The 23,986-nt window shown below is 45.4% G+C and overlaps 1 protein-coding gene across 3 annotated transcripts in view; it reads right to left on the bottom strand.

Annotated features, from left to right (window-relative positions):
- MAP3K15 (mitogen-activated protein kinase kinase kinase 15) overlaps nucleotides 1-23,986 on the bottom strand; it is a 223,385-nt gene that overhangs the window by 87,457 nt on the left and 111,942 nt on the right. For all 3 annotated transcript variants that reach the window (XM_030202273.1, XM_030202274.1, XM_030202275.1), the window contains 3 exons: nucleotides 21,122-21,290; nucleotides 20,159-20,265; nucleotides 7,037-7,207 (listed from right to left, as the gene is read on the bottom strand). In XM_030202273.1, the coding sequence (XP_030058133.1) occupies nucleotides 7,037-7,207; nucleotides 20,159-20,265; nucleotides 21,122-21,290 (447 nt within the window). The remainder of the gene's footprint in view (nucleotides 1-7,036; nucleotides 7,208-20,158; nucleotides 20,266-21,121; nucleotides 21,291-23,986) is intronic.

Raw genomic sequence — 23,986 nt, 5'->3', positions numbered from 1 at the left:
GTGCTTCTGCAAACATGTCTAAGATCTCCTAGCTCATCTCAGCCTCGGCCAGTCATGATTTCCATTATTTCATACTTGGGCGCCTCCTGTGGAAAAGACAGTTCAAGGCACCAATATTCTGCCCAAACAGCGCATTTGCCGGGTGCAGAAAGGATTACGGGAGGTTATGTTGACAACACCTGTCACACCTTTAAACTGCCATCATCGTTAAACTCATAATGGTGGCCTCCAGGTGGAAGAGTGGCCTAGTGGTTAGGGTGGTGGACTTTGGTCCTGGGGAACTGAGGAACTGAGTTGGATTCCCACTTCAGGCACAGGCAGCTCCTTGTGACTCTGGGCAAGTCACTTAACCCTCCATTGCCCCATGTAAGCCGCATTGAGCCTGCCATGAGTGGGAAAGCGCGGGGTACAAATGTAACAAAAATAAAATAGATACTATTGGAGATTCTACATGGAATGTTGCTACTGTTGGAGATTCTACATGGAATGTTGCTATTCCACTAGCAACATTCCATGTAGAAGGCTGCGTAGGCTTCTATTTCTGTGAGTCTGACGTCCTGCACAGAAGCAGAAGCCTGCACGGCCACATGGTTAGGGTGGTGGACTTTGGTCCTGGGGAACTGAGGAACTGAGTTCGATTCCCAGCACAGGCAGCTCCTTGTGACTCTGGGCAAGTCACTTAACCCTCCATTGCCTGCCATGAGTGGGAAAGCGCGGGGTACAAATGTAACAAAAAAAAAAAAGAAGGGTGACTGTTGTACCCCTGTGTCTCTTTCTTAGCAGGGTGGGTAGGAGATGTGCATGGGGACTTCAAAGCATTCATCTCCTACCCACCCTGCTAGACCATCTATGAGGGACTGTTATATACAGTGTCAGCTAACACATTTGCTTATTTCTGATCTGACGAAGAAGGGCAACCTTCGAAAGCTAATCAAGTATTAAGTTATGTCCAATAAAAAAGGTATCATCTTATTTTCTTTTCCATGTTTTAATTTTGTTTGATTTCTATTGATTACCTTTAAGAGTGGACTAACACGGCTAACACACCTCTTTACTTAGGATGGGAAATGAAAGACCTGGAGCCTCTGGTAGTATGCTGTGAAGTGCAACATGGTACATCACTGTCTGTCCTTTTATTCTACCCTGTTGAAGAATGTAACTTCTTTTCAAGCTTCAAAACATTTTATTTTATTGTTGATTACTTAAGTGTTTTCATGATGGACGGTATATCAAATAAATGAACATTGAAAGTGGCTGTAGAAGGGGAATTGTTAGTTTCTCAGGGCCCTATGGATTCTTTGACACCTGTGCGTGTGGGGGGGGGGGGGGGGAGGTTGTGATCTTTTGAGAAGAGTGGCCTCACTTGGGGGGAGGAGGGAGGTATTTAAGTATTAACATGGAGTTTGAAACCTTTTTGAGCTTTATTCCCCAGCCTCCATCCTACCATCAGGAGGTTGATGAAGCCTTTACCTTCTCTTTTAGTTGGGCCTAGCTCATAAGAAAGTAAGATTGGAGGCGAACAAGGGATAGTCCATAAAGCAATGAATACTAGTAAAAAAGCCCCGTTTCTGATGCAAATGAAACGGGGGCTAGCAAGGTTTTCTTCTGTGTGCATGTGGGAGTGTTTGTGTCCCTGCCCTCTGCCCTCTCTCCCTTCCCCTCTGCTCTCTGTCCCCTCCCCCCTGGGAGTTGAGTCCTTCAGTGTTAAGTTTCCTGCTGTGCTTTGTTTGTGTTACAGAGATAGTGAGGGCTTCTGCCCTCTCTCCCCTCCCCCCTCTGAGTCCTTCACTGTTACAGAGAGAGCAATTTGATTTCGTGCTTTGCTGTGTTTTCCTTCACTATTTGTGTTACAGAGAGAGCAAGGGCGGGGCAGACACTCATGGGGAAACCGGATATCTCTCCCCCTTCACACTTCCGGCTGGAGGCTTCATTTAGAACGTTGGTGGTGCCTTTTATATAGAGAGATTTTTTGACTTTGGATGCTGGAATAGTCAAATAAAAGACTGAGAACAAGGGTCCTCCCTCCAGAAGGAATGTTTCAGGTTGAAGTTATTTGATCTGTATCTTTCCCCGGGAGAGTGTTGAATGAGTCATTTTGTCCGTTCCCCACCCACTGGGATGCATCAAATTAGGAGTTTTGGAGGCTAATTTTGAGGATGGAAGTAACAGCCAATTATCTCGCCCCACTGTAATTTATTTTCTTTGCGAATCAGTGGTCAAATTTCCATCTCAGAATGTCCAAAGCTCCAGGATCAAAAGCAGATGTTGCTGTCCTTGCCAACAGATAATCCGGCCTCAGTTAAAGGTAATCTTGTGTTTCGAAATAAGATGCAGAGTCTTGAAACCACAATGAGATATAATAATTTACAATTCCTTCATTTCCTCTTTAATAGGAGGATTTCTATGATGGAAATGCTTAAAGATGAGTTGGGTGTCTCTCTGGACTCTTTGCCAGGGATCAAAAAGACTTATTATATTCCAAAGTCCATGAGAGTACCATGTATAGAGGAGCATATGCATTATTTTTCAGTATCTGATAACTTGAATTTGACCATAAGTACATAAGTATTGCCATACTGGGAAAGACCAAAGGTCCATTGAGCCCAGCATCCTGTTTCCCACAGTGGCCAATCCAGGTCACAAATACCCGGCAAGATCCCCAAAATGTACAAAACATTTTATACTGCTTATCCCAGAAACAGTGGAATTTCCCCAAGTCCATTTAATAACGGTCTATGGACTTTTCCTTTAGGAAGCTGTCCAAACCTTTTTTAAACTCTGCTAAGCTAACTGCCTTTACCACATTCTCTAGCAACGAATTCCAGAGTTGAATTACACGTTGAGTGAAGAAAAATTTTCTCCGATTCGTTTTAAATTTACTACATTGTAGCTTCATCGCATGCCCCCTAGTCCTAGTATTTTTGGAAAGCGTGAACAGACGCTTCACATCTACCCGTTCAACTCCACTCATTATTTTATAGAGCTCTATCATATCTCCCCTCAGCTGCCTTTTCTCCAAGCTGAAGAGCCCTAGCCGCTTTAGCCTTTCCTCATAGGGAAGTCGTCCCATCCCCTTTATCATTTTCATCGCCCTTCTCGGCACCTTTTCTAATTCCACTACATCTTGGAGATTCTTGGAGACTTGTGCTGAAGAATCAGCCAATAGTGTTACTATGGTAGCATCGTTTGTTTCGCTCTCTGACAGAGATCATGTCTTGAATTTATTTGTTAAATTTAGGAGTCTGCCACTTCATGGCCATTTTATAAATGTATTTCCTAATTTATCCCCAACTACCTTGTTGGTGCAGAGAGAGTGTTTTAAGATAGTAACAAAGTACGTGATGAGAGATAAAAGCCATAAGGGCCCTCCAGCCTGCCCAGTAAGGTTATTGGGCTTGTGCCCGGCCTTTCCTCTTCTTCACCTGGAAATGGTGGGGTCCTTTTACGAAGTCTGCTCTGGCGTTAGCGCGTGTTTTTGATACACGTAGAGGCCCCCTTTTAACGCAGTAGGTAAAATGCAGGTCTTTGCTTTTTTTCAAGAAATGGCAGTGGCCATTTTTGTTTTTTTGTTTTTTTTGGGGGGGGGGGGGGGGGCTCCTGCACTATCCCAGAGGTAACCAGGCAGAGCGCGGCCATGTTGGCCTTACCGCCACTTCGTAAAACGGCCCCAGTATTTAAAAAAATTAATATTCCTATAAAATATGTGCTCAGATCTCAAGGAAAACATTTGATTTTTACAGAACAATCTGCGTTGAAGGAATTTTTGGACAGTTTTTATTTCTAAGTTCTGCTCCCCCCCCCCCCCTTCCCCCAATAATCAGCACTATTTAACTGGTCAGAAATGGCTGCCGACTGGTTAAATAGCGTTTTTGCAGCTAACCATAAATATTCAGCAGGAGATAACCGGTTAAATTGTTCTGAGTATCAGCCGGACCTACTTTATAGAATCACCCCCACAACCCCTACTGTCACTTTACATTGGAAAGGATCTGGGCTACATTTTGTATATGGTGCCAAAGGTTAGACGCCAGAAAGATCCACACGAAACCCATATTCCAGAAAGAGCATAAGAACATAAGCACTGACATACTGGGAGAGATCAAAGGTCCATCAAGCCCAGTATCCCGTTTCCAACAGTGGCCAAGCCAGGTCACAAGTACCTGGCAGAAACCTAAATAGTAGCAACATTCTATGTAGAACCCCAAAGAATAGCAAGATTCTAGAATTCTAAAGAATAACAAGATTCCACGCAGAATTTCAAAGTGTAGCAACATTCCAGATAGAACCCCAAAGAGTAGCAAGATTCCATTCAGAACCCCAAAGAGTAGCAAGATTCCATTCAGAATCCCAAGTACATAAGTACATAAGTGTTGCCATTCTGGGACAGACCAAAGGTCCATCAAGCCCAGCATCCTGTTTCCAACAGTGGCCAAGCCAGGTCACAAGTATACCTAGCAAGATCCCAAAACAGTACATTTTGTGCTGCTTATCCTAGAAATAAGCAGTGGACCCATCTTAATAATGGCTAATGGACTTTTCTTTTACGAAGCTATCCAAACCTTTTAAAAACCCCGCTAAGCTAACCACTTTTGCCACATTCTCTGGCAACGAATTCCAGAGTTTAATTACACACTGAGTGAAGAAATATTTTCTCCGATTTCTTTTAAATTTACTACTTTGTAGGTTCATTGCGTGCCCTCCGTAGTCCCAGTATTTTTGGAAATAGTAAACAAGTGATTCACATCTACCCGTTCAACTCCACTCATTATTTTATAGGCCTCTATCACATCTCCACTCCGCCGTCTTTTCTCCAAGCTGAAGAGCCCTAGCTGCTTTAGCCTTTCCTTATAGGGAAATCGTCCCATCCCCTTTATCATTTTCATTGCCCTTCTCTGCACCTTTTCTAATTCCACTATATCTCTTTTGAGATGCAGAGACCAGAATTGCATACAGTATTCGAGGTGCGGTCGCACCATGGAGCGATACAAAGGCATTATAACCTCCTCATTTTTGCTTTCCATTCCTTTCCTAATAATACCTAACATTCTATTTGCTTTCTTTGCCGCCGCTGCACACTGAACAGAGGATTTCAAAGTATCAACAACGATGACACCTAGATCTTTTTCCTGGTCGGCACCCAATCATTACAGAATATTAGCACAGCACATGGGTTACGCCTAACTTTGGGTGCCAGGTTCTATGAGGCATCAATCCAGTGTCCAAAGTGAGGTGCGGATAGGCATTATTCGATAACATAGCGCCTAACGTTTGGGCATGCCCATGATCCGCCCAAACCCTTCCCATGGCCACACCCCCTTTTCGGTTGCACACAGGAAAAGTTTGATGCTATGTTATAGAATAATGTGCAAAGGAGATCTGCACTCAAATCCAATTATGTGCTTTTTTTTTTTTTTAATTTATAGAAGGATTTTCTTGAGAATCCAATCACAATACAATCATTACCAAACAATAAAGTACAAGAAGCAAACAGCAGTGTCCAAACACTCCAATAGCCAGAAAGAGAATGGAAATACGTCCATCACTCTTTGGTGTAGCTTTTTAGTGGTAGGGATAAAGAGAACAAGAAAAACCACAGTTATTAAACTTGCCAAATCTCCAACCACCCCCCCCCCCCCCCCCCACAACCCCGTGGATAAGAACAGTAAACACCAACCAACCTACAAAAATCCCCCAAAATGAACCATCTCCCCCCCAACCACCTAAACAGAACAAGCTCGCACAAAAGGTGTCCAAATATCCTCCCACTTCGATGGAGTATTCAACTTGAGCGCAGTCAACCCCCCCCCCCCCCCACCCAGCACAAACATACCACAATTTTGTAATCCACTGCAACAATGACGAGACCACCCTATGTTTCCAGTATTTGGCTAGATACAGGCAAGCGCATCGCACCAACAAAGACTGGCGTTGAGAAAGGCCCTGTGTTTTTTACCAAAAAGAAACACAGCCGGGTGCCGTTGCACAGAGCAACCAAGCCAACCCTGCAAACGAGCTGTAACTGCTCTCCAATAAGCCTGTGCCTTAGCACACAACCACCAAATGTGGACCATAGTTCCACGCTCAAGCAGTGGCATAGCTAAGGGTGGGCCTGGGTGGGCACAGACCCACCCATTCTTGCCTCAGGCCCACCCAGTCAGCAGCCCATAAAGCCCCCCAAAATTCTTCAGTGGCGGTGCCTCACCCTCTTTCTCCCTCTTCTCAACTCGTGGCCTGGCATCTGCCCACCTCTCTCTGGAACCCCCCACCCCCACCCCGGTCTACCTCAAAGATACTACTGGCAACAATTCCTATAGTCATCCTGCGCCAGCCCTGCAGGCTTCTCTCTATCATATCCTGTCCTCAATGATGTCACTTCCTGTTTCTTTAGCAGGAATATGGTAGAAAGAAACCTGCAGGGCCGGCACAGGTTACCTATAGGAATTGTGACGGGCAACGGCTTTGAGGCAGGACTGGGGGAGGGGGTTCAGAGAGAAACGGGCAGACGTCGGGTCATTACCCCCCCCCCCAACTATAATATATGCATGTACAGGGGTAGGGGTGGGAACAGCCCACCCAGGTTATCTCTGGGCCCACCCAAAACGGCAGGTCTGCCTACGCCTCTGCGCTCAAGGCAACCCCACCAACAATACGGAGATGTGCCTGGAAACATATGGTGCAATCTAGCTGGAGTAAGATACCAACGATCAAAAACCTTAATAGCATTTTCTTTAATAGACACTACAGAGGAAGACTTCAACAACGCCTTTTCCATAACAAATCAATCATCCTCAGATATAACCACCTCCAATTAAGTGCCTACTTGGTGCTTGTTATCGCCCATTAACCAATTGAGTTGCATGTGTATCTAATTCCAGCGACTTATATAGAATCCAGTGGTTTGTGTGTAATGTCAGGTTACCACAATTGTCTCTTCTGCTCTTTGGAGAATGAGACAGACATAAGAGAGAGATGCCAACAGAATGAGTCAAGCAAGACTTCTCAGTCCTTAGCGAACAAACCAGTGAATTTGCCTCACCATTCAATGGCGCTGTCCCTGCTCTCGGTGTCTCTGCAGTCGGAGTCTAGGAACATGTCCTTGTAGATCCTTCCACACAGACAGAACATGTCGGGGGCTGGGTGGTCGCAGGCCTGGAGGACTTGAAGCATGACCTGCAAAGCTTTCTCCCGGTCACCTGCATTGTTTCTCCTGGAAGATGGCAGAAAAAGAAAGAAACAAACCTCTAATTAAATCAACATCAATTTTTGGAGGCGGGGGGGGGGGGGGGGGGGAATTCTGCTCATACATTTGTGTATGTTTGTGGGGGGGTGAGTTGGAGCAAATTTCAGCAGGTTGATCGCCTCAACGAAGTTATCCCTCTCGCTGCAGCTTTAAGGATGTACGGGTTTTCTCACAGCATGTGCAGTAAGCATTCCCTGGAGGGAGCAATGCGTTTAGATCAGGGAAAATGCAGTATCTAAAAATTAAAGTTACGGTTTTAATTTTGGCCCATCAAGCCTACTGTAACCCGGGTCCCATCGGCCAGCTCAGTTCATTCATTTCAGTATTTATATACCGCTTAGACCTGGGTTCACAAACCAAAGACATTTATTTCCTGGTAATTCTACCTCACTCTCCACTCAAGTCAGGTTACCTTACACATTAATTTGCGCGAAGGCCATAGGATTTTAAGCTGGGCCTTTGGATATCACTCTCTTCAACAGTCTTGAAGTTCACTCTTCACTCTTTCCTATTCTCACAAAAGATACTCAGAACACCCAAGGACTGTCTTTTATGCAAAACTTTACTAAAACTCTGCAGCACCAGTAAATCCAAACTTTAAACTACTTTATGTAGACTCAGCATTTGGTTTAAGGGGTTTTGATCCAATCCAATCAAGATTATCAGATCTAGACTTATCTACTGCTCTTTGGGAAATCCAGAATTATGTACAAATATACACTTCCTCCAGTCCAATACCCATCCCTTTGGACTTTATAATCCAAGGTTGATCCATTCCCCTCAGGTCCAGACGTTACTGTCTGTCCTCCTTCCAGAGATGTACCTCTCAGGGCTACACCCTGGCCTTGAGCAAGCTTCCCCAGCCCCAGATCCCACTGTCAGGCTTGGGTTCCCCTTACCCACCCAGAGTTCTTCTCGACCTCACAGTTTCTGCTCTTAGAGGCAGAAACTCCTCATTATTTCAGCCTTAGGTTATCTGGTCTTTCCAGGATACCCCTCCCCCTCTCCTCCTAGGGTCCTGGGGTGGGTGAAGGCAACCAGACCATGTGCTTCAACAAACAGGAACTTTTATCACCTTCAAAGTCCACCTTAACTGTCAAATCATAAACCAGAACCAAATCTCTCTGCAACTTATTGCATAACACGCTCCCTTTGGGCTGGGCCTCCCTCCCACCCAGGGCCATCCCATATGTTCCCCCCAGTGACTCCAGGGAAACCCCACACCACTCAGTAATCCCCATATAATGTGGGATTACACTACTATACGGGAATACCTTCCTATTTCCACTCTGCTTCTTCCATATCAACCAACCCGTACTCTGAGATTACCCGAGCCAAATTATTTGGTATTTACCTTCCATCACATAAAAGATTATAGTTAGCCTTTAGCTGTGTAGCTCTGACTCTATGGAGCTCTCTTCTTCTTGAACTTTGACAGCAGGTTTCCTATCAGAAATTTAAAGCTTGGTGCGTAGCCAGACCTCTCGGTGGGAGTGGGCCAGAGCCAGAGGTGGGACGTGAGGGGAAGACAGAGCAGGGCCGGAGACCGGCGTTGGACAACACATCAGCTGGCAGGGGTTTATTTATTTGTTATATTTGTATCCCACATTTTCCCACCTTTTTGCAGGCTCAATGTGGCTTACAATGTGATGTGATTAGTAGACAGTAGATTAGGAGATAGTAGTTAGTGTTACATGGAAAGTAGTATCATCGAAATGTACACAATTAAAATAAAGTAGAAAACATTACTGATAATAGGTAAGGTGGAGATGTCGTAGAAAATAGCGTGATCGAAATTCAAACAAGTAGATATAAGCAAGAGCATAGTAGATAATAGGTAAGGTTGCGATGTGTTACTTTGTAGTTGCTGCTCTTATTGGTATGCCTTGTTGAATAGGTGGGTCTTCAGGGATTTGCGAAAGTTGGTTAGTTCATATGTAGTTTTTAAGCTGCGCGTCAATGCGTTCTACAACTGTGTACTTAGGTAAGAGAAGTTAGATGCATGCGTTAATTTGTATTTTAGGCCTTTACAACTGGGGAAGTGCAGATTAAGGAATGTTCGAGATGACTTTTTAGCGTTGGTAAATACAGTTGGGGGAACTTAAGAGAGGGAGAGGAAGAGTTAGGATATGTTCATTACAATCTTTGGTTATGTTATGTCGGGTCGGTGGGGTATGCTTTTCTGAACAGGTCTGTTTTTAGTGCTTTCTGGAAATTTAGGTGGTTGAGCGTAGTTTTTACTACTTACGTTCCATAGTTGTACGGTTAAGTAGGAAAAGCTGGATGCATAAGTGGATTTGTATTTGAGTTCTTTGCTACTTGGGTAGTGGAGGTTTAGGTATGATCGTGTTGATTTTATGCTGTTTCTGGTCGGCAGGTCGATGAGGTCTCTCATGGTTGGAGACCCCGTCAGCAAAACCAGGTGCCCAGAGGAAATTTGGGAGGGCCTACTGTTTTGACAGGCCTTAATGTATTAAGATTAGAGCACATTTCGGGCCCTGTTTATAATTGTGAAAGGTGGATATCTGCAGTTTTCCAGGAATTATAACTTCATTTTGAAGGTATCCTTTCCTTCCCTTGTGTCCTGCATTCATTGTTTTAAAAGGGAACAAAGGAAATTCAGTATAGGCTGTATCCGCAGCCGACCTTAATCTCAGTGAGTTTAGCCAAAAAATCGGCTCACTTAAAAAGCTCTAGACATCACTAATACTCCTAATTTTTGTTTCCCTTAATTTTTCAAAATGGAAGATCCATTGTAAATGTAGCACTGGCATCTCTGACGAAGGATTTTTGAAACAGGGATTTCTATTGGATGTCTTGAACAGTTAGTGAAATAGTTGACAGAACATAAAGCTAAGATACGTTCGCTCCCATCTGCTCTTGGAAATATCGGTGCTCTTATTTTGTCAGTGTATGGACATATATTTATATCTTTTGACAACTTTTTTTCAGTCAGTGGATATCGTGTTATTTTGTTTATACAGATTCCTAGTGAACTTTTTCATAACCTTTGTTTGATAAAAAAAACATAAAATATAAAATATGCATTTGATATAAAAAAAATAAACTAAATTAAGGGAAGCAAAAATTGGGAGTATTAATGATGTATCGAGCTTTTTTAAGTGAGCCAATTTTTCAGCTAAACTCACTCAGATTAAGCTCGGCTTTGGATACAGCCTATACTGAATTCTGCTTTGTTCCCTTTTAAAGCAGAGTTTATATGGTAATGCAGTTCCCTAGGCATCTGATACAACATATATTTTGCATTGTGGAATTGATTGGGGTTTTTTTTTAATTTTTGTATATTTTGTCTCTCCCTTTGGGGTTCTTGTTGTTGGCACACAACTAAGGACAGCTCGCTGCATAAATGACCCTATTTTTTTTTTATTTGTACCCCGCGCTTTCCCACTCATGGCAGGCTCATGGTGGCTTAGGTACTTATTTGTACCTGGGGCAATGGAGGTTTAAGCCCAGAGTCACAAGGAGCTGCAGTGGGAATTGAACCCAGTTCCCCAGGATCAGAGTCCACTGCACTAACCACTAGGCTACTCTTCCACCAATAAGAGCCAACCTCATCAGTGATGTCACAATGGCTTGATTGCCTGATACTTGGCTCACTTCTGATATTGTGATGTCATAAGGGAAAGGGAAATGGGACTTGATATACCGCCTTTCTGTGATATTTTGCAACTACATTCAAAGCGGTTTACATATATTCAGGTACTTATTTTGTACCAGGGGCAATGGAGGGTTAAGTGACTTGCCCAGTCACAAGGAGCTGTAGTGGGAATTAAACTCAGTTCCCCAGAATCAGAGTCTGCTGCACTAACCACTAGGCTACTCCTCCACTAGCAACATTCAGTCTAGAAGCCTGCCCTTGCAGATCAGCAATGCAGCCACGCAGGCTTCTGTTTCTGTGAGTCTGACGTCAACGTGCAGGACGTCAAACTCACAGAAACAGAACGAAGCCTTGCGCCGGAAGAAGAGGACCTCGGCTGGTGGGGGTTGGTGTCTCCCGCCAGCAAAGGTAGCGGACGGCGGCGGGGGAGGGGGGTCGAGAGGGTCGTCGGCAGGGGGGTCCAGGGCCAAATCTACGGGGGCCCAGGCCCCCGTGGCCCCACGTAGCTACGCCACTGATGACAGCAGAGAAAAGATTTTTAAAAAGCACCACAGTTTATTACAAAGCTTGGAGTTAAAACATCACAAGAGCCCAACGTGGCCACATTTCGCCTATATAAATAAGGCTGTGTCAGGGGCAGTAACTAGTCGGGACCACTCAAGCCCAGTTCCCTCTAGAGCAAACATTGAGAGATCTGGAAAAGGAGTTGCTGTTGGCAAAGTGCCAGTGCCTTTGCTAGCTCTAGAGGAAAGTGTGCTTGAGAGATCCACTCTAGTTACTGCCCCTGATGCAACCTTTTATAGGCGAAACGTGGCCTTAATCAGGCTGTTTTGATATTTTAACTCCAGGCTTTGTAATAAGCTGCATTTTCTATCATTTGGATGCTGGTGCTTTTTTGATCTGCGCTCTCTAAGTGTCCTAGGTTGCAGATCCTTTTGCCTCTTTGTTTTCTACCATGTATCACAGAAAGGCAGTACATCAAATCCATTAGCCCTTTCCTTTGTATTGCAAAAAATGAACAAAGCAAGGCCCCTTCCGTGGCTGCAAATTTGCTGAATTTAAGAACAGAGGACTCAGCAAATCTCCACAGCACTTCAATATATACAATATGACCTGCGTGTTTTTACTAGCAAAAAAGGTGCCAGTACTCAAGGGGGTGAGGTGATGACTGAGGGACCCACCCCACAATAGCCAGGCCCCCAGCAACCAGTCATAGAATCTATGACAAGGCAGAATTGGTGTGTAGAGCCTGAGCTCTTTCATTAAAACTTGGGGTCCGTGGGTCAATTTTAGCAGACAATGGAAAAAGTGCCGATACTCAATACCAGTGGTGTAGCCACAGGTAGGCCAAGGCTCACCTACTTAGGGCTCAGGCCCACCCAACAGTAGCACACATTTAATGGTAACTGGTAGGGATCCCAAGTTCCGCCAGCTGAAGGCCTCCTTCCCCCTGATGGTAACAAAAACGTTACTCTCCACGATACTGGCACCTGCGCATGCTCAGTTTTCAGCACATGCCTGCTGCAGACTGCCAAGGTGGAAAGAAGCATTTCCCGTCAGCTGAGATTTTTTTTTCGGGGGGGGGGGGGGGGGGGGGGAATAGTGGCGTACCAAGGGGGGGCGGTCTGCCCCGGGTGCACCCCGCTGGTGGGGGGTGTGCCGTGCGCGCCTGTCCTTCGTTCGTTCCATGCTCCCTCTGCCCCTGAACAGGTTACTTCCTGTTCCGGGGCAGAGGGAGCATGGAATGAACGAAGGACAGGCACGCGTGGCACCCCCACAGTGGCGTGCACCCCGGGGGGGGGGGGGGGGTGCTGCACCCGTGGGGCGGGGCGCATCAGCGATCCACCCCGGGTGTCAGCCCCCCTAGGAACGCCACTGGGGGAGAACACTTGGTGCCAACCCAGTTCTTGCCTAGGCCCACCCAAAATCTGTTTTCTGGCTACGCCCCTGCTCAGTACCCCCAAGTACCCCCTCAAAAAAAGCCCTGAATACGACAATGTTAAAATCTTATCCATTCCTACTGCTTTGTAAAAAAAAGTCAAGAACTACAGAGCTGACCATTAAGTTTATTGAGGAAGAGGCTAGCTAGAACTTGATGAGAATCTACCAAGCAGGTGGAAAAAGAATTAGACAGAAGACGAACACAGCAGGTACTAAAAAGTAAGCAATCCTTGCAACGAGTCAACTAATTAAAATGAGAAGAAGCCAATAAGCGACGGAGAAAGAACTGGACCCGGTTCACTGTTCCGTCTTCTTTCGAGAGATGCTTCACTAGAACGACAATGGCTGCACTATCCCCTTCCAGATAAAACTGGATTTCAATGTGGCTTTCGTTAATTAAAACTCACTGTCTATTCACCTCAAAAAGGTCACTTCAGTGTGAATGGAAGAGAAATGCATCCGTTAGTGAAAGGCAAACAGGGCCCTTGAGCTGAAAAGCCACTTCAAGGTAAAATGTTAATGAGAGGGGATTAGATCATTTACTGATCGCTTTTCAGACCTACTTATGATTTTCAATCACAAGGATATCCAGGAATAAGCTGATATTTAAGGGCCGGTTTGAACCAGCTGTTTCCTGTAAATTTGCCGCTTCACCTCTTGCTGGAGAGGACAAGACAAAATTAAGCCATGATTTACGGCAAAGTGGATTAAGCAGTCTAAAACTGAAGAGCTGCCCTGCAGCCCAGGTGTTAGAGGACTTTCTCTGCATGCCCCAGCCTGATTTTATTTATTTATTTATTACATTTGTATCCCGCACTTTCCCACTAAAAGCAGGCTCAATGCGGCTTACATAGTAATAGGTAACACAGAATTTTGTTGTGTAAAGTAGGAAATTAAGTATAACATTATAGAAGGATGGATGGGTAGGTAGAGATAGGTGATTGAGAGGAAGGTAAGGTGGGAGATAGAGTCTGGGTCAATGTCATTTTCTCTTCGGTATATGTAAGGTAGATGGGTTCATAAGATTAATCTGGGTCTTTTGGGTAGGCTTGCTTGAATAAATGGGTTTTTAATGCTTTCCTGAATGGTAGGTGGTCATGGATTGCTCGGATAGGTCTAGGGAGAGCGTTCCAGAGTTGGCTGCCCAGGAAGGAGAAATTGGATCCATAACAAGCTTTGTACTTGAGACTTTTACAGTTGATGCCCATCTCAGCTCTCTCTCCCGCCCTCATTGAAGACTGGGCTTGTCCTCTAGCCGCCAGAATCTATATAGGTTACAGCAATGGCTAGTAATCAGAGGGCCACACATAAACTAATTAGCCAATTAGGCGATAATTATTGGCATTAATAAGCAATTGATTGGCAGTAATAAGGGCTTACACACGGATCTGTTCTATGCCCTATTTTATAACATGTGTGCCTACCCTTTCATAGTGTGCAGCTTTAAAGGGGGCATTCCCAGAATTTAGGATCAGTTTTATAGATTACCTCCATTTCCATTCCTAAATGCCATTAGTTACCAGCTTTTATGGGCCGATGATCAAAAGCAAACGCAGGTGCTAGAGGCTGTTAGCGCCATACTAGCGCCTGTGTTTGCTACCGCCCCCTGATCAGAGCCCCCCCCCAGTGTGTGAAACAACAAGCTCACGGGTTCTGAACACAACTAGCATGCCAAAACAGGGCTCTTAGCACAAGTAGCACGCCAATGCATGCTAAATGCATTCCTCCCCAATGACTGGCATGCTGTCCGCGGTAATCCCTATGCCAACTTGGAGCTGGTATTAGGGTTTGCAGACAATTGGGGAGGAATGGTGAGCCCTGTCCCAGCATGCATTTGCAAGCTGGCAGGCCCCCCATTCCCCCCAATGCAGCAGCCCCCCCTCTTGAACCCCGCCCCCCTGCGACACAGGGGCTGAAGGTCCGGTGGACCTCTGGTCCCCCGACCCCCCCCCCCCCAACACAGGTTCAGGGGGGGCTGGAGATGTCTCTGCTGGCCCAGTGGGCCGCGGGTCAATCCTTCCCACCTGGTGGTCTAGTGGCCCCTTCCCCACCCCCTACCTTAGTTGTAGGAGTGAGGTGGCCTCCCTCTTCTTCCATCAACACCGCCTCGGATGACTTTTGCAGCTCAACTTTTGTGTACCATTGAGGATTCAACGACTTGGATGTTGACAATACTCTTTTGTTAAATGTTTCCCCATAACATTAGAGATTTACCGGACCCCTGAGGCAGACCTTTTGTGCTGAAACACGGTTGTGTCGGGTCACTTTTCAGCTTGTTTACAATAAAGATTCTTTCATATCCTCTTTGGATCCACCTAACATTTGTACTTACTACTCGTGGTTCTGTGAGGGTTAGCTCCTCCTTTGTTCTCATCTTGTCTTAAGCAGTGGCGTAGCTACGTGGGGCCACGGGGTCCTGGGCCCCCGTAGATTTGGCCCTGGACCCCCTTGCCGACGTCAGACTCACAGAAACAGAACAAAGCCTTGTGCCGGAAGAAGAGGACCTCGGCTGGCGGGGGTTGGGGTCCTCCACCAGCAAAGGTAGGCGACGGCAGCGGCGGGGGAGGGTTGGCAGCGGGAGGGGGGGGTCGAGAGGGTTATCGGCAGGGGGGGTCAAAGTTGTTGTTGGTGGTGGGGGGTCGGCAATGGCGGGGGGGGGGGGGGGTAAAATGTGTCCCCTCACCTCGGCACTGGACCCCCCTCCCGCCGAAGTCTAGCTACGCCCCTGGTCTTAAGATATGGGCCACTGAATTCTAGTTTGGGTCTCACACGTGTGGGTGGGTTCCTATTATTTCTCCTTTCCGCTCTTCAATTTCATCAGCAGTGCGTATAGACCCCCCCAATGCTTAGAGTAGTGGGCAGAGAAGCACGAAATTCCTCGTGACCTTGGGTTAAGTCACTTCACTCTCCAATGCCTGGGTATAACTTAGATTTAAGCTCACCTGAGCAAGAGAATAACTTGAGTATCTGAGCTTGGATTTGGAAAGAAGGTGAGTAGTTAAATCTAAAAATCTGAATTCAAAGCCCCTGGTGCTCCAAGACAGGTTGAGCTGACACTGGCTATGAGCACAATTAAGCAGGCCTTCTCAGAATAATTCCAAAGTAATAAGAAAACGTATTAGGGAAGATTCTTCAACCCCATCATAAATAGAAAATAAAGCCATTTGTGCATTATTTGACTCTTGTATGTTCCAGACGGCCAATTTAATATGCATTGCTGACCTCCAAAATTAAATCTAAAAATAGTGAGTTAGCCCACAGACAGCCACCTTGGGAATGAAAATTCCTATCAAGCGAACTAATTTCCTCTTGATATACAACATGCATAAACAAAATAGGCATTTAGGAAATAATTATATAACAGAGCTGCTCGTTCCTTCTTTTCAGGTGGACAAAGCAACTCAATTTGTCCAAAGCACTTTTCAGCAATTTTGTCTAGAACACTTTTTGATGACGAACAACCCCACAATCTTGGCTTATACTTCAGAGGTGTAAACAACATGTTACAAAGGGATACGCAGTGTAATCTGCCATCCATTACTTCATTCTTAACCAAACCATCTTCTGAACTGCCTTCTGCTTAGCGTTACGCTGCAATTTTCGAGTCGTCCTATAATTTGGAAAACAGCCATAAAGCTGCACCACAAATCTTATTGCCCTCCACAGTGGCGTAGCCACAGGTGGGCCTGGGTGGGCCAGGGCCCACCCACTTAGGGCTCAGGCCCACCCAACAGTAGCACACATTTAGCGGTAGCTAGTGGGGATCTCAAGCTCTGTCAGCTGAAGACTTCCTCCTGATGGTAACAAAGACGCAACTCTCCACAATACCGGCACCTGCGCATGCTCAGTTTTCAGCACATGCCTGCTGCAGACTGCCAAGGTGGAAAGAACCGTTTTCCCACCAGCTGAGATATTTTTGGGTGGGAGGAGGGGGGGGGGAGAAAACTTGGTGCCCACCCAAATCTTGCCTAGGCCCAGCCAAAATCTGTTGCCTGGCTACGCCCCTGCCACAGCACCACCAGAAAGAACATGTTTCCCAGACAGATGACACGCATGTTCATCTACGTGTATGAAAGTCAAGCGCTGAAAGATGAAAACCAACACGTCAAGAAAGAAACCCAAAGGTAACGGTAAAAACCCCTACACAATGTCCAAACAGAAAAGCAAAATAGTAAGGGTGGACCAAAAAAGCTGTTCACAGCCAAATGTAATGCAAACAAATTTTATTCAGCACCAGTCGTGTAACTGACCTGACAGGGGACCGTGTTTCAACGGGACTTGCCCATCTGCTTCAGGGGTCATACCGTGATCAGAAAATGGCTCGGAGAAGCATTTAGTGCATGCCACGGTTTACTACTTGCTCGTTAAGTTTAGTGCCTCTGGCCTCCAGTCAGTCACTTTAGTGCCCATACTGAGGGTCCTCAGTTTATTTATCAGCTGCCTCCTCTCAGTACCCTTCTCCACCACCGCCAACTCCAGGCTCCGCCCAATCTGCCTCGCCTCACCCTATGCTTGGAATAAGCTTCCTGAGCCCTTACGCCAAGCCCCCTCCCTACCCATCTTCAAATCCTTACTCAAAGCCCACCTCTTCAATGTCGCTTTCGGCACCTAACCTCTATACCTTTCAGGAAATCTAGACTGCCCCTATTTGACTAACTGTACATTTGTCCTTTAGATTGTAAGCTCTTTGAGCAGGGACTGTCCTTCTATGTTGAATTGTACAGCGCTGCGTAACCCTAGTAGCGCTTTAGAAATGTTAAATAATAGTAGTAGTAGTAACTGTGTCAAAGACTTTGCTAAAATCCAAGCATACCACATCTAGTGCCCCTCCCACATCCAACTATTTGGCCACCCCGTCAAAGAAATCAATCTGATTTGTCTAACAAGATCTTCTTCTAGTAAACTGTATTGCCTCGGGTCCTGCAGTCCATTCGATTCAAGAAACCTCACAATCCTCCACTTTAGAACTAGAGTTTCCATTAGTTTACTCACCACTGAGGTCAGACTGACAGGTTTGTCATTTCCAACCTCCTCCTTACTTCTGCTCTTCTCCAGTCCTTCGGGACCACTCCAGACTTATCATGGGGTAATATTAAACCCACAGTGGTCAGTGTTTTTTTTTAAATGCTAGATACTGTGGGCTTTTCTATATTTGAATATTCAACACTGGGCCATACCTAGATATATAGGCAGTGAGTGTTGAATATGCTAGGCGATTTGTGGATGTCCTGGCCGCCGGAGCTTATGCGGCACTGCATAAATTTAAAAAAAAACCCAGGTCTGGCAACCCCCATCCCCATCCCACCTCTCCAGGAAATAGAGGGCTTCTCCAGCCCCCACACCTCCGTAGGACCCCTTCCCCTGGGCCTAACTGGAGAGGTCCCTGGTGGTATAGAAGGAAATTGAGCAGGAACAATGCCTACTCGCTTCTGTCCAGGTCCGGCCTGCAGTTCAAAATAGCTGCCCCTACCTCTAGCGACAGCCTCATATTATTGTGAGTACTGTGAGTATTTCAGGTACCACGGTATTTGAAACAGTGGCGTAGCTACGGGGGCCTTGGGGGCCTGAGCCCCTCAAATTAGATCCGGGGCCCCTGGTTTGGCTGCTGGGGATCCCCAACCCCTGCCAGCAGACACCTCTCTCCAGCGCTGTTCTCTACGCATTACCTGCCCTGCTTCCCCTCACGTCGCGTGCAGGGCTTCACTAAAACTGAGCGTGCACGCGACGTGAGGGGAAGCAGAGCAGGCAATGTGCAGAGAACAGCACTCGGTAAAGGCTTCAGCTAGCGGGGGGTTAGGAATCCCCGCCAGCCAAGGTATGTGGGGTTGAAGAAGGAAGGTGGGCCAAACTGTGCCCCCAACTTTGGGCTCTGGTCCCCCCCCCCCCCCCCAAACGTTGAGGTCTGGCTACGCCCCTGACTTGAAGTACTGTGAGGCTGTCGCTAAATATCGGGCCCAATACCATTTAAGTACGTAATGGACAAAACGCAACTCTTCCGATGTACGTTTCCCTAATGTGGCTATGCCACATGAACTTCATCGTACCACAACATCACTTTGTATTTATTCTCACCGGAGTCTGCAAACGCCTCTCCCGTACTATGTAAGCCACATTGAGCCTACAAATAGGTGGGAAAATGTGGGATACAAATGTAACAAATAAATAAATAAAAATACATGTGTATTTATAGAATCGCACTTAGATGGAATTTTAGCATTTATGCATTGTATATGCTATTATTCTAATGAATTACATATGTAATCAGCACATAACTGTTACCGCGTACTTTTTTTTTTTTTTTTTTGTTACATTTGTACCCTGCGCTTTCCCACTCATGGCAGGCTCAATGTGGCTTACATGGGGCAATGGAGGGTTAAGTGACTTGCCCAGAGTCACAAGGAGCTGCCTGTGCCTGAAGTGGGAATTGAACTCAGTTCCTCAGGACCAAAGTCCACCACCCTAACCACTAGGCCACTCCTCCACTGTTGCTACTATTTGAGATTCTACATGGAATGTTGCTATTCCACTAGCAACATTCCATGTAGAAGTCGGCCCTTGCAGATCACCAATGTGGCCGCGCAGGCTTCTGCTTCTGTGAGTCTGACGTCCTTGTACATGGAATGTTGCTAGTGGAATAGCAACATTCCATGTAGAATCTCCAATAGTAGCAACATTCCATGTAGAATCTCCAATAGTATCTATTTTATTTTTGTTACATTTGTACCCTGCACTTTCCCACTCATGGCAGGCTCAGCTTACATGGGGCAGTGGAGGGTTAAGTGACTTGCCCAGAGTCACAAGGAGCTGCCTGTGCCTGAAGTGGGAATCAAACTCAGTTCCTCAGGACCAAAGTCCACCAGCCTAACCACTAGGCCACTCCTCCACTGTTCCATGTAGAGGTCGGCCCTTACAATCACCAATGTGGCTGCGCAGGCTTCTGCTTCTGTGAGTCTGACGTCCTGCACATACGTGCAGGACGTCAGACTCACAGAAACAGAAGCCTGCACAGCCTTCTACATGGAATGTTGCTAGTGGAATAGCAACATTCCATGTAGAATCTCCAATAGTAGCAACATTCCATGTAGAATCTCCAATAGTATCTATTTAATTTTTGTTACATTTGTACCCTGCGCTTTCCCACTCATGGCAGGCTCAATGCGGCTTACATGGGGCAATGGAGGGTTAAGTGACTTGCCCAGAGTCACAAGGAGCTGCCTGTGCCGGGAATGGAACTCAGTTCCTCAGTTCCCCAGGACCAAAGTCCACCACCCCAACCACTAGGCCACTCCTCCACTTTGTAGAACTGCCCTCATAATGCTCATTCACCTTCTATCATTTTAGTAATGAAGAAATCTTACCGATTCAGTGCAAACGAGTAATGGAACTTAATGTTGTGCTGGTCAGCAAGGTCACAAGTCGGCAGCATTTCAAGCGTCTCCACCAGCCTCACCATGGCATCATAATCCTGATGGGCACCATAAAATTATGTGAATTCTCCCCTCATTAAACTTTTTATCTTAAATACACGTCTTTCCAGTCTTGGGCATCCGTGGTCCAACTCCCACTTTTTCTGTCTTATCTCTGGGCACCATAAAATGACAGGACACTGTTACTTAATCCTAAAATATCTCACCCAGGGCAGATTCCCCCATTCTGCCTTTTCTTCTCTACTGGAAGGCCTCTTTCGGATTTCTCTTCCTCTCTCCTGGACTCTGATTCTCCCACCACAGCTTGGACTGACCATGTGGAATGACCCCCCCCCCCCCCCCCCCACACCCTCTGACCTGCACAGGATACAGCTTAGCAGTGTTCTTCTGAGAGTGTGCCCAACAAACCCCCACTCCAGTGCAGAGAAGTGTGAATTTCTTTATAACAGGCCCACTGAGCACGTTGATAAAGTTGGGAAAATTTCAAAGCCTCAATGAAATGCTCAAATTTTTAAAAAAGAATATTCGAAAGGAAATCAAAACTCTTGTTTCAGATTTTCAAGTCTGATGACGCCAAATTTGTCAGATTGCCAATCCATTTTTAAACTGTCTGAAAATCTGAAGTGGTCTTTTCAGAATTCCATCAAATTTCACCCATATCTGCTGAGGGCTTGACGGATTTGTCCAGCAGATCTAGGTGGAATTCAAAACTTCCATCAAACACCAGTGACAGTGAAATTCACACATCTCTACTCCAATGATGAAAGGTAATGGCCAACCAAGTAGGCGTTGACCTGGACATGGTCAGTCTGGGAGTCAGACATTCCCATAATGTAGCATAAGCGAAATTATTTGGGAGTTGTCTATTCTGCTGGAACTCTGCTCCCAGCATACCTGAATGTCTCGGTAAGACAAGAGAAGGTTGATGACAATGTCAGGCGTGAGGACCTCAGTATTGTCCATGCGCAGCTTAATGCGGGCTAATTCTTTCACCAGCTCATCTCCTTGGTACTTCACTCTGGCTTTCCTGATATCATTCAAAAGCGTTTCCTTGTAGTAAGTACTAATGGAGTAAAGCAGATAGAGAGAGTAACTGTTAGGGACTCCTAGATGTATCTGTCTGCTCCTTAAAACAGTGCAGCCTCCAGTAGGAGATCTCCAGGCCAGTTGAGGCCTTCCTGAGGAGTTTCACTGTGGTTTGTTTTTTTGAGACAGGTGCTGAACTCCTATTGATTTTACTTCAATTTAATGAACGGTTCTGTGTTCCAAATTACACTCAGAGGTAACAAACGTACGGGCACTCAGAAGACAGCCAAAGCAGAACTTGACAGCTAGAAGCAATGACCAAGATTTGCATTTTTGTACAAAAAAAGGGTCCACTGGGCAAAACCCTCAGGGGGAGGAGGTACCTCTCCAAATAGCACCTTTGTTGGGGCAGTAGTAAGTGAAGATTCCAATAACTAACCTCCCTTTGCCCACACGGATCTGCTTCACAAAAATTAGGAGGAAACACACGTGAAGATTCAAGGCCACTCTTTTTTGAAGGAGGAAAGGGATCTCATCCTACTGTGGCAACTGGAAACTGTATTTCTTAGCAGACCATAGTGAAAAAGTAATCACCAATCCCCAAAACCTCCCAATCGAGATTTCAGAAAGACATTTTTGAGGTTTTTTTTGTTACGTGTCAGTAACAGAAGAGCATCCCTGTTTGCAGCCGAGACCATGCAGCCTGTTCACAGTCGGTTTCCTGAAGAAGCTACAGCGAAACGGGTTCATTGGGACCAGACTGAGCAGATTCCTAACATTGTTGCTGCTACGTGGATACTGCAGGATTAAGATAAGTTCCCGTTTTTTTTTGTGGGATATGGTCTAAAGGGGCTTTAGATTGTGCAATTGTTATGAAGCACGAGACCGATTTTGATATTGTGTTTGGAAGTAGAGGAGTGTGGTAGCCGTGTTAGTCCACTCTTAAGGTTATCAATAGAAATCAAACAAAATAAAACATGGAAAAGAAAATAAGATGATACCTTTTTTATTGGACATAACTTAATACATTTCTTGATTAGCTTTCGAAGGTTGCCCTTCTTCCTCAGATCGGAAATAAGCAAATGTGCTAGCTGATATTGTGTTTGAAATTGAATACAGAACATAATTGATTTATACAATATTAATTTGCAAAAAAACATTTTGAAGAAAAACCTCAAAAATTTCTTTCTAAAATCTCGAGTGGGAGGTTTTGGGGTTTGGTGATTACATTTTCACTGTGGTCTGCTAAGAAATACAGTTTCCAGTTGCCACAGTAGGATGACATCCCTTTCCTCCTTCAAAAAAGAGTGGCCTTGAATTTTCACGTGTGTTGTGAGTAACCTCTATTTGCACCATTTGGCCCTTTCTGTGTGGACTGCACAGATGTAAATGTAAAATCTACCAAATAATCAGTCTGTTGGAGTATCTAGGTATATAAAAGCATCTAAAACGTAATAATATGGAGAATAAAAGAAACGTAAACATGTGTTTATAGGCTCACATGATTAAAACACAGATTTTGTGTCTTCTATATACCTTTATATGTGTTTCTAGATGGTTATATATGTTTTTACTGTTCAGATTAATATGTAAATAATTGCATATCCATCTACTCCACTTTGTTATATGCATTTTGATGGACTCATATTTACCTATTTTTTAAATTGTGGACTCCTGAGGCAGGCGTTTCTCGCCGAAACATGGTTCTGTGTCGAGTCTTACTTTCTACTATTAAAGGAAATTTTTACTACCTATTCTTTGTCTCCTTGGTTTCTTTGGAAGCGTCCTGTTGATTAACCTACTCCTCTGTTTCTGAAATTCTAGTGGGTCATTTTTTGTTATTTGATTTTGAGAGTGTGCTCATATTGACTCCACACCCATTTGGTTTACGGTTTATTTTTTTATTTTTATTACATTTGTACCCCGCGTTTTCCCACTCATGGCAGGCTCAATGCGGCTTACATGGGGCAATGGAGGGTTAAGTGACTTGCCCAGAGTCACAAGGAGCTGCCTGTGCCTGAAGTGGGAATCAAGGTCCACCACCCTAACCACTAGGCCATTCCTCCACTGTTGCTACTATTTGAGATTCTACATGGAATGTTGCTATTCCACTAGCAACATTCCATGTAGAAGTCGGCCCTTGCAGATCACCAATGTGACCGCGCAGGCTTCTGCTTCTGTGAGCCTGACGTCCTGCACATACGTGCAGGACGTCAGACTCACAGAAACAGAAGCCTGCACAGCCTTCTACATGGAATGTTGCTAGTGGACTAGCAACATTCCATGTAGAATCTCCAATAGTAGCAACATTCCATGTAGAATGTCCAATAGTATCTATTTTATTTTTGTTACATTTGTACCCTGCGCTTTCCCACTCATGGCAGGCTCAATGCGGCTTACATGGGGCAATGGAGGGTTAAGTGACTTGCCCAGAGTCACAAGGAGCTGCCTGTGCCTGAAGTGGGACTTGAACTCAGTTCCTCAGGACCAAAGTCCACCACCCTAACCACTAGGCCACTCCTCCACAATTTATTTGAGCATTCAGATAGGTGGGATTTGTATGTTGTTTTCTGGATATCCCACGAGTACCTTTTTGTTCCCCTTGTATACTAATGGTATTATTTCACCGGTCATGCCTTACAGTTAGGCACAGTTTATAGAATAGCGCTTAGTGCCGGGAATTACTACATTTAAGAGCAACCATTTACACCAATGACAATCTGGTGTAAATTC

Source organism: Microcaecilia unicolor, chromosome 4, assembly GCF_901765095.1.
Source record: "Microcaecilia unicolor chromosome 4, aMicUni1.1, whole genome shotgun sequence".
Classification (NCBI taxonomy): Eukaryota; Metazoa; Chordata; class Amphibia; order Gymnophiona; family Siphonopidae; genus Microcaecilia; species Microcaecilia unicolor.
Note: the sequence above shows the minus strand (reverse complement) of the source record. Positions and strands in the feature narration are given on the sequence as shown.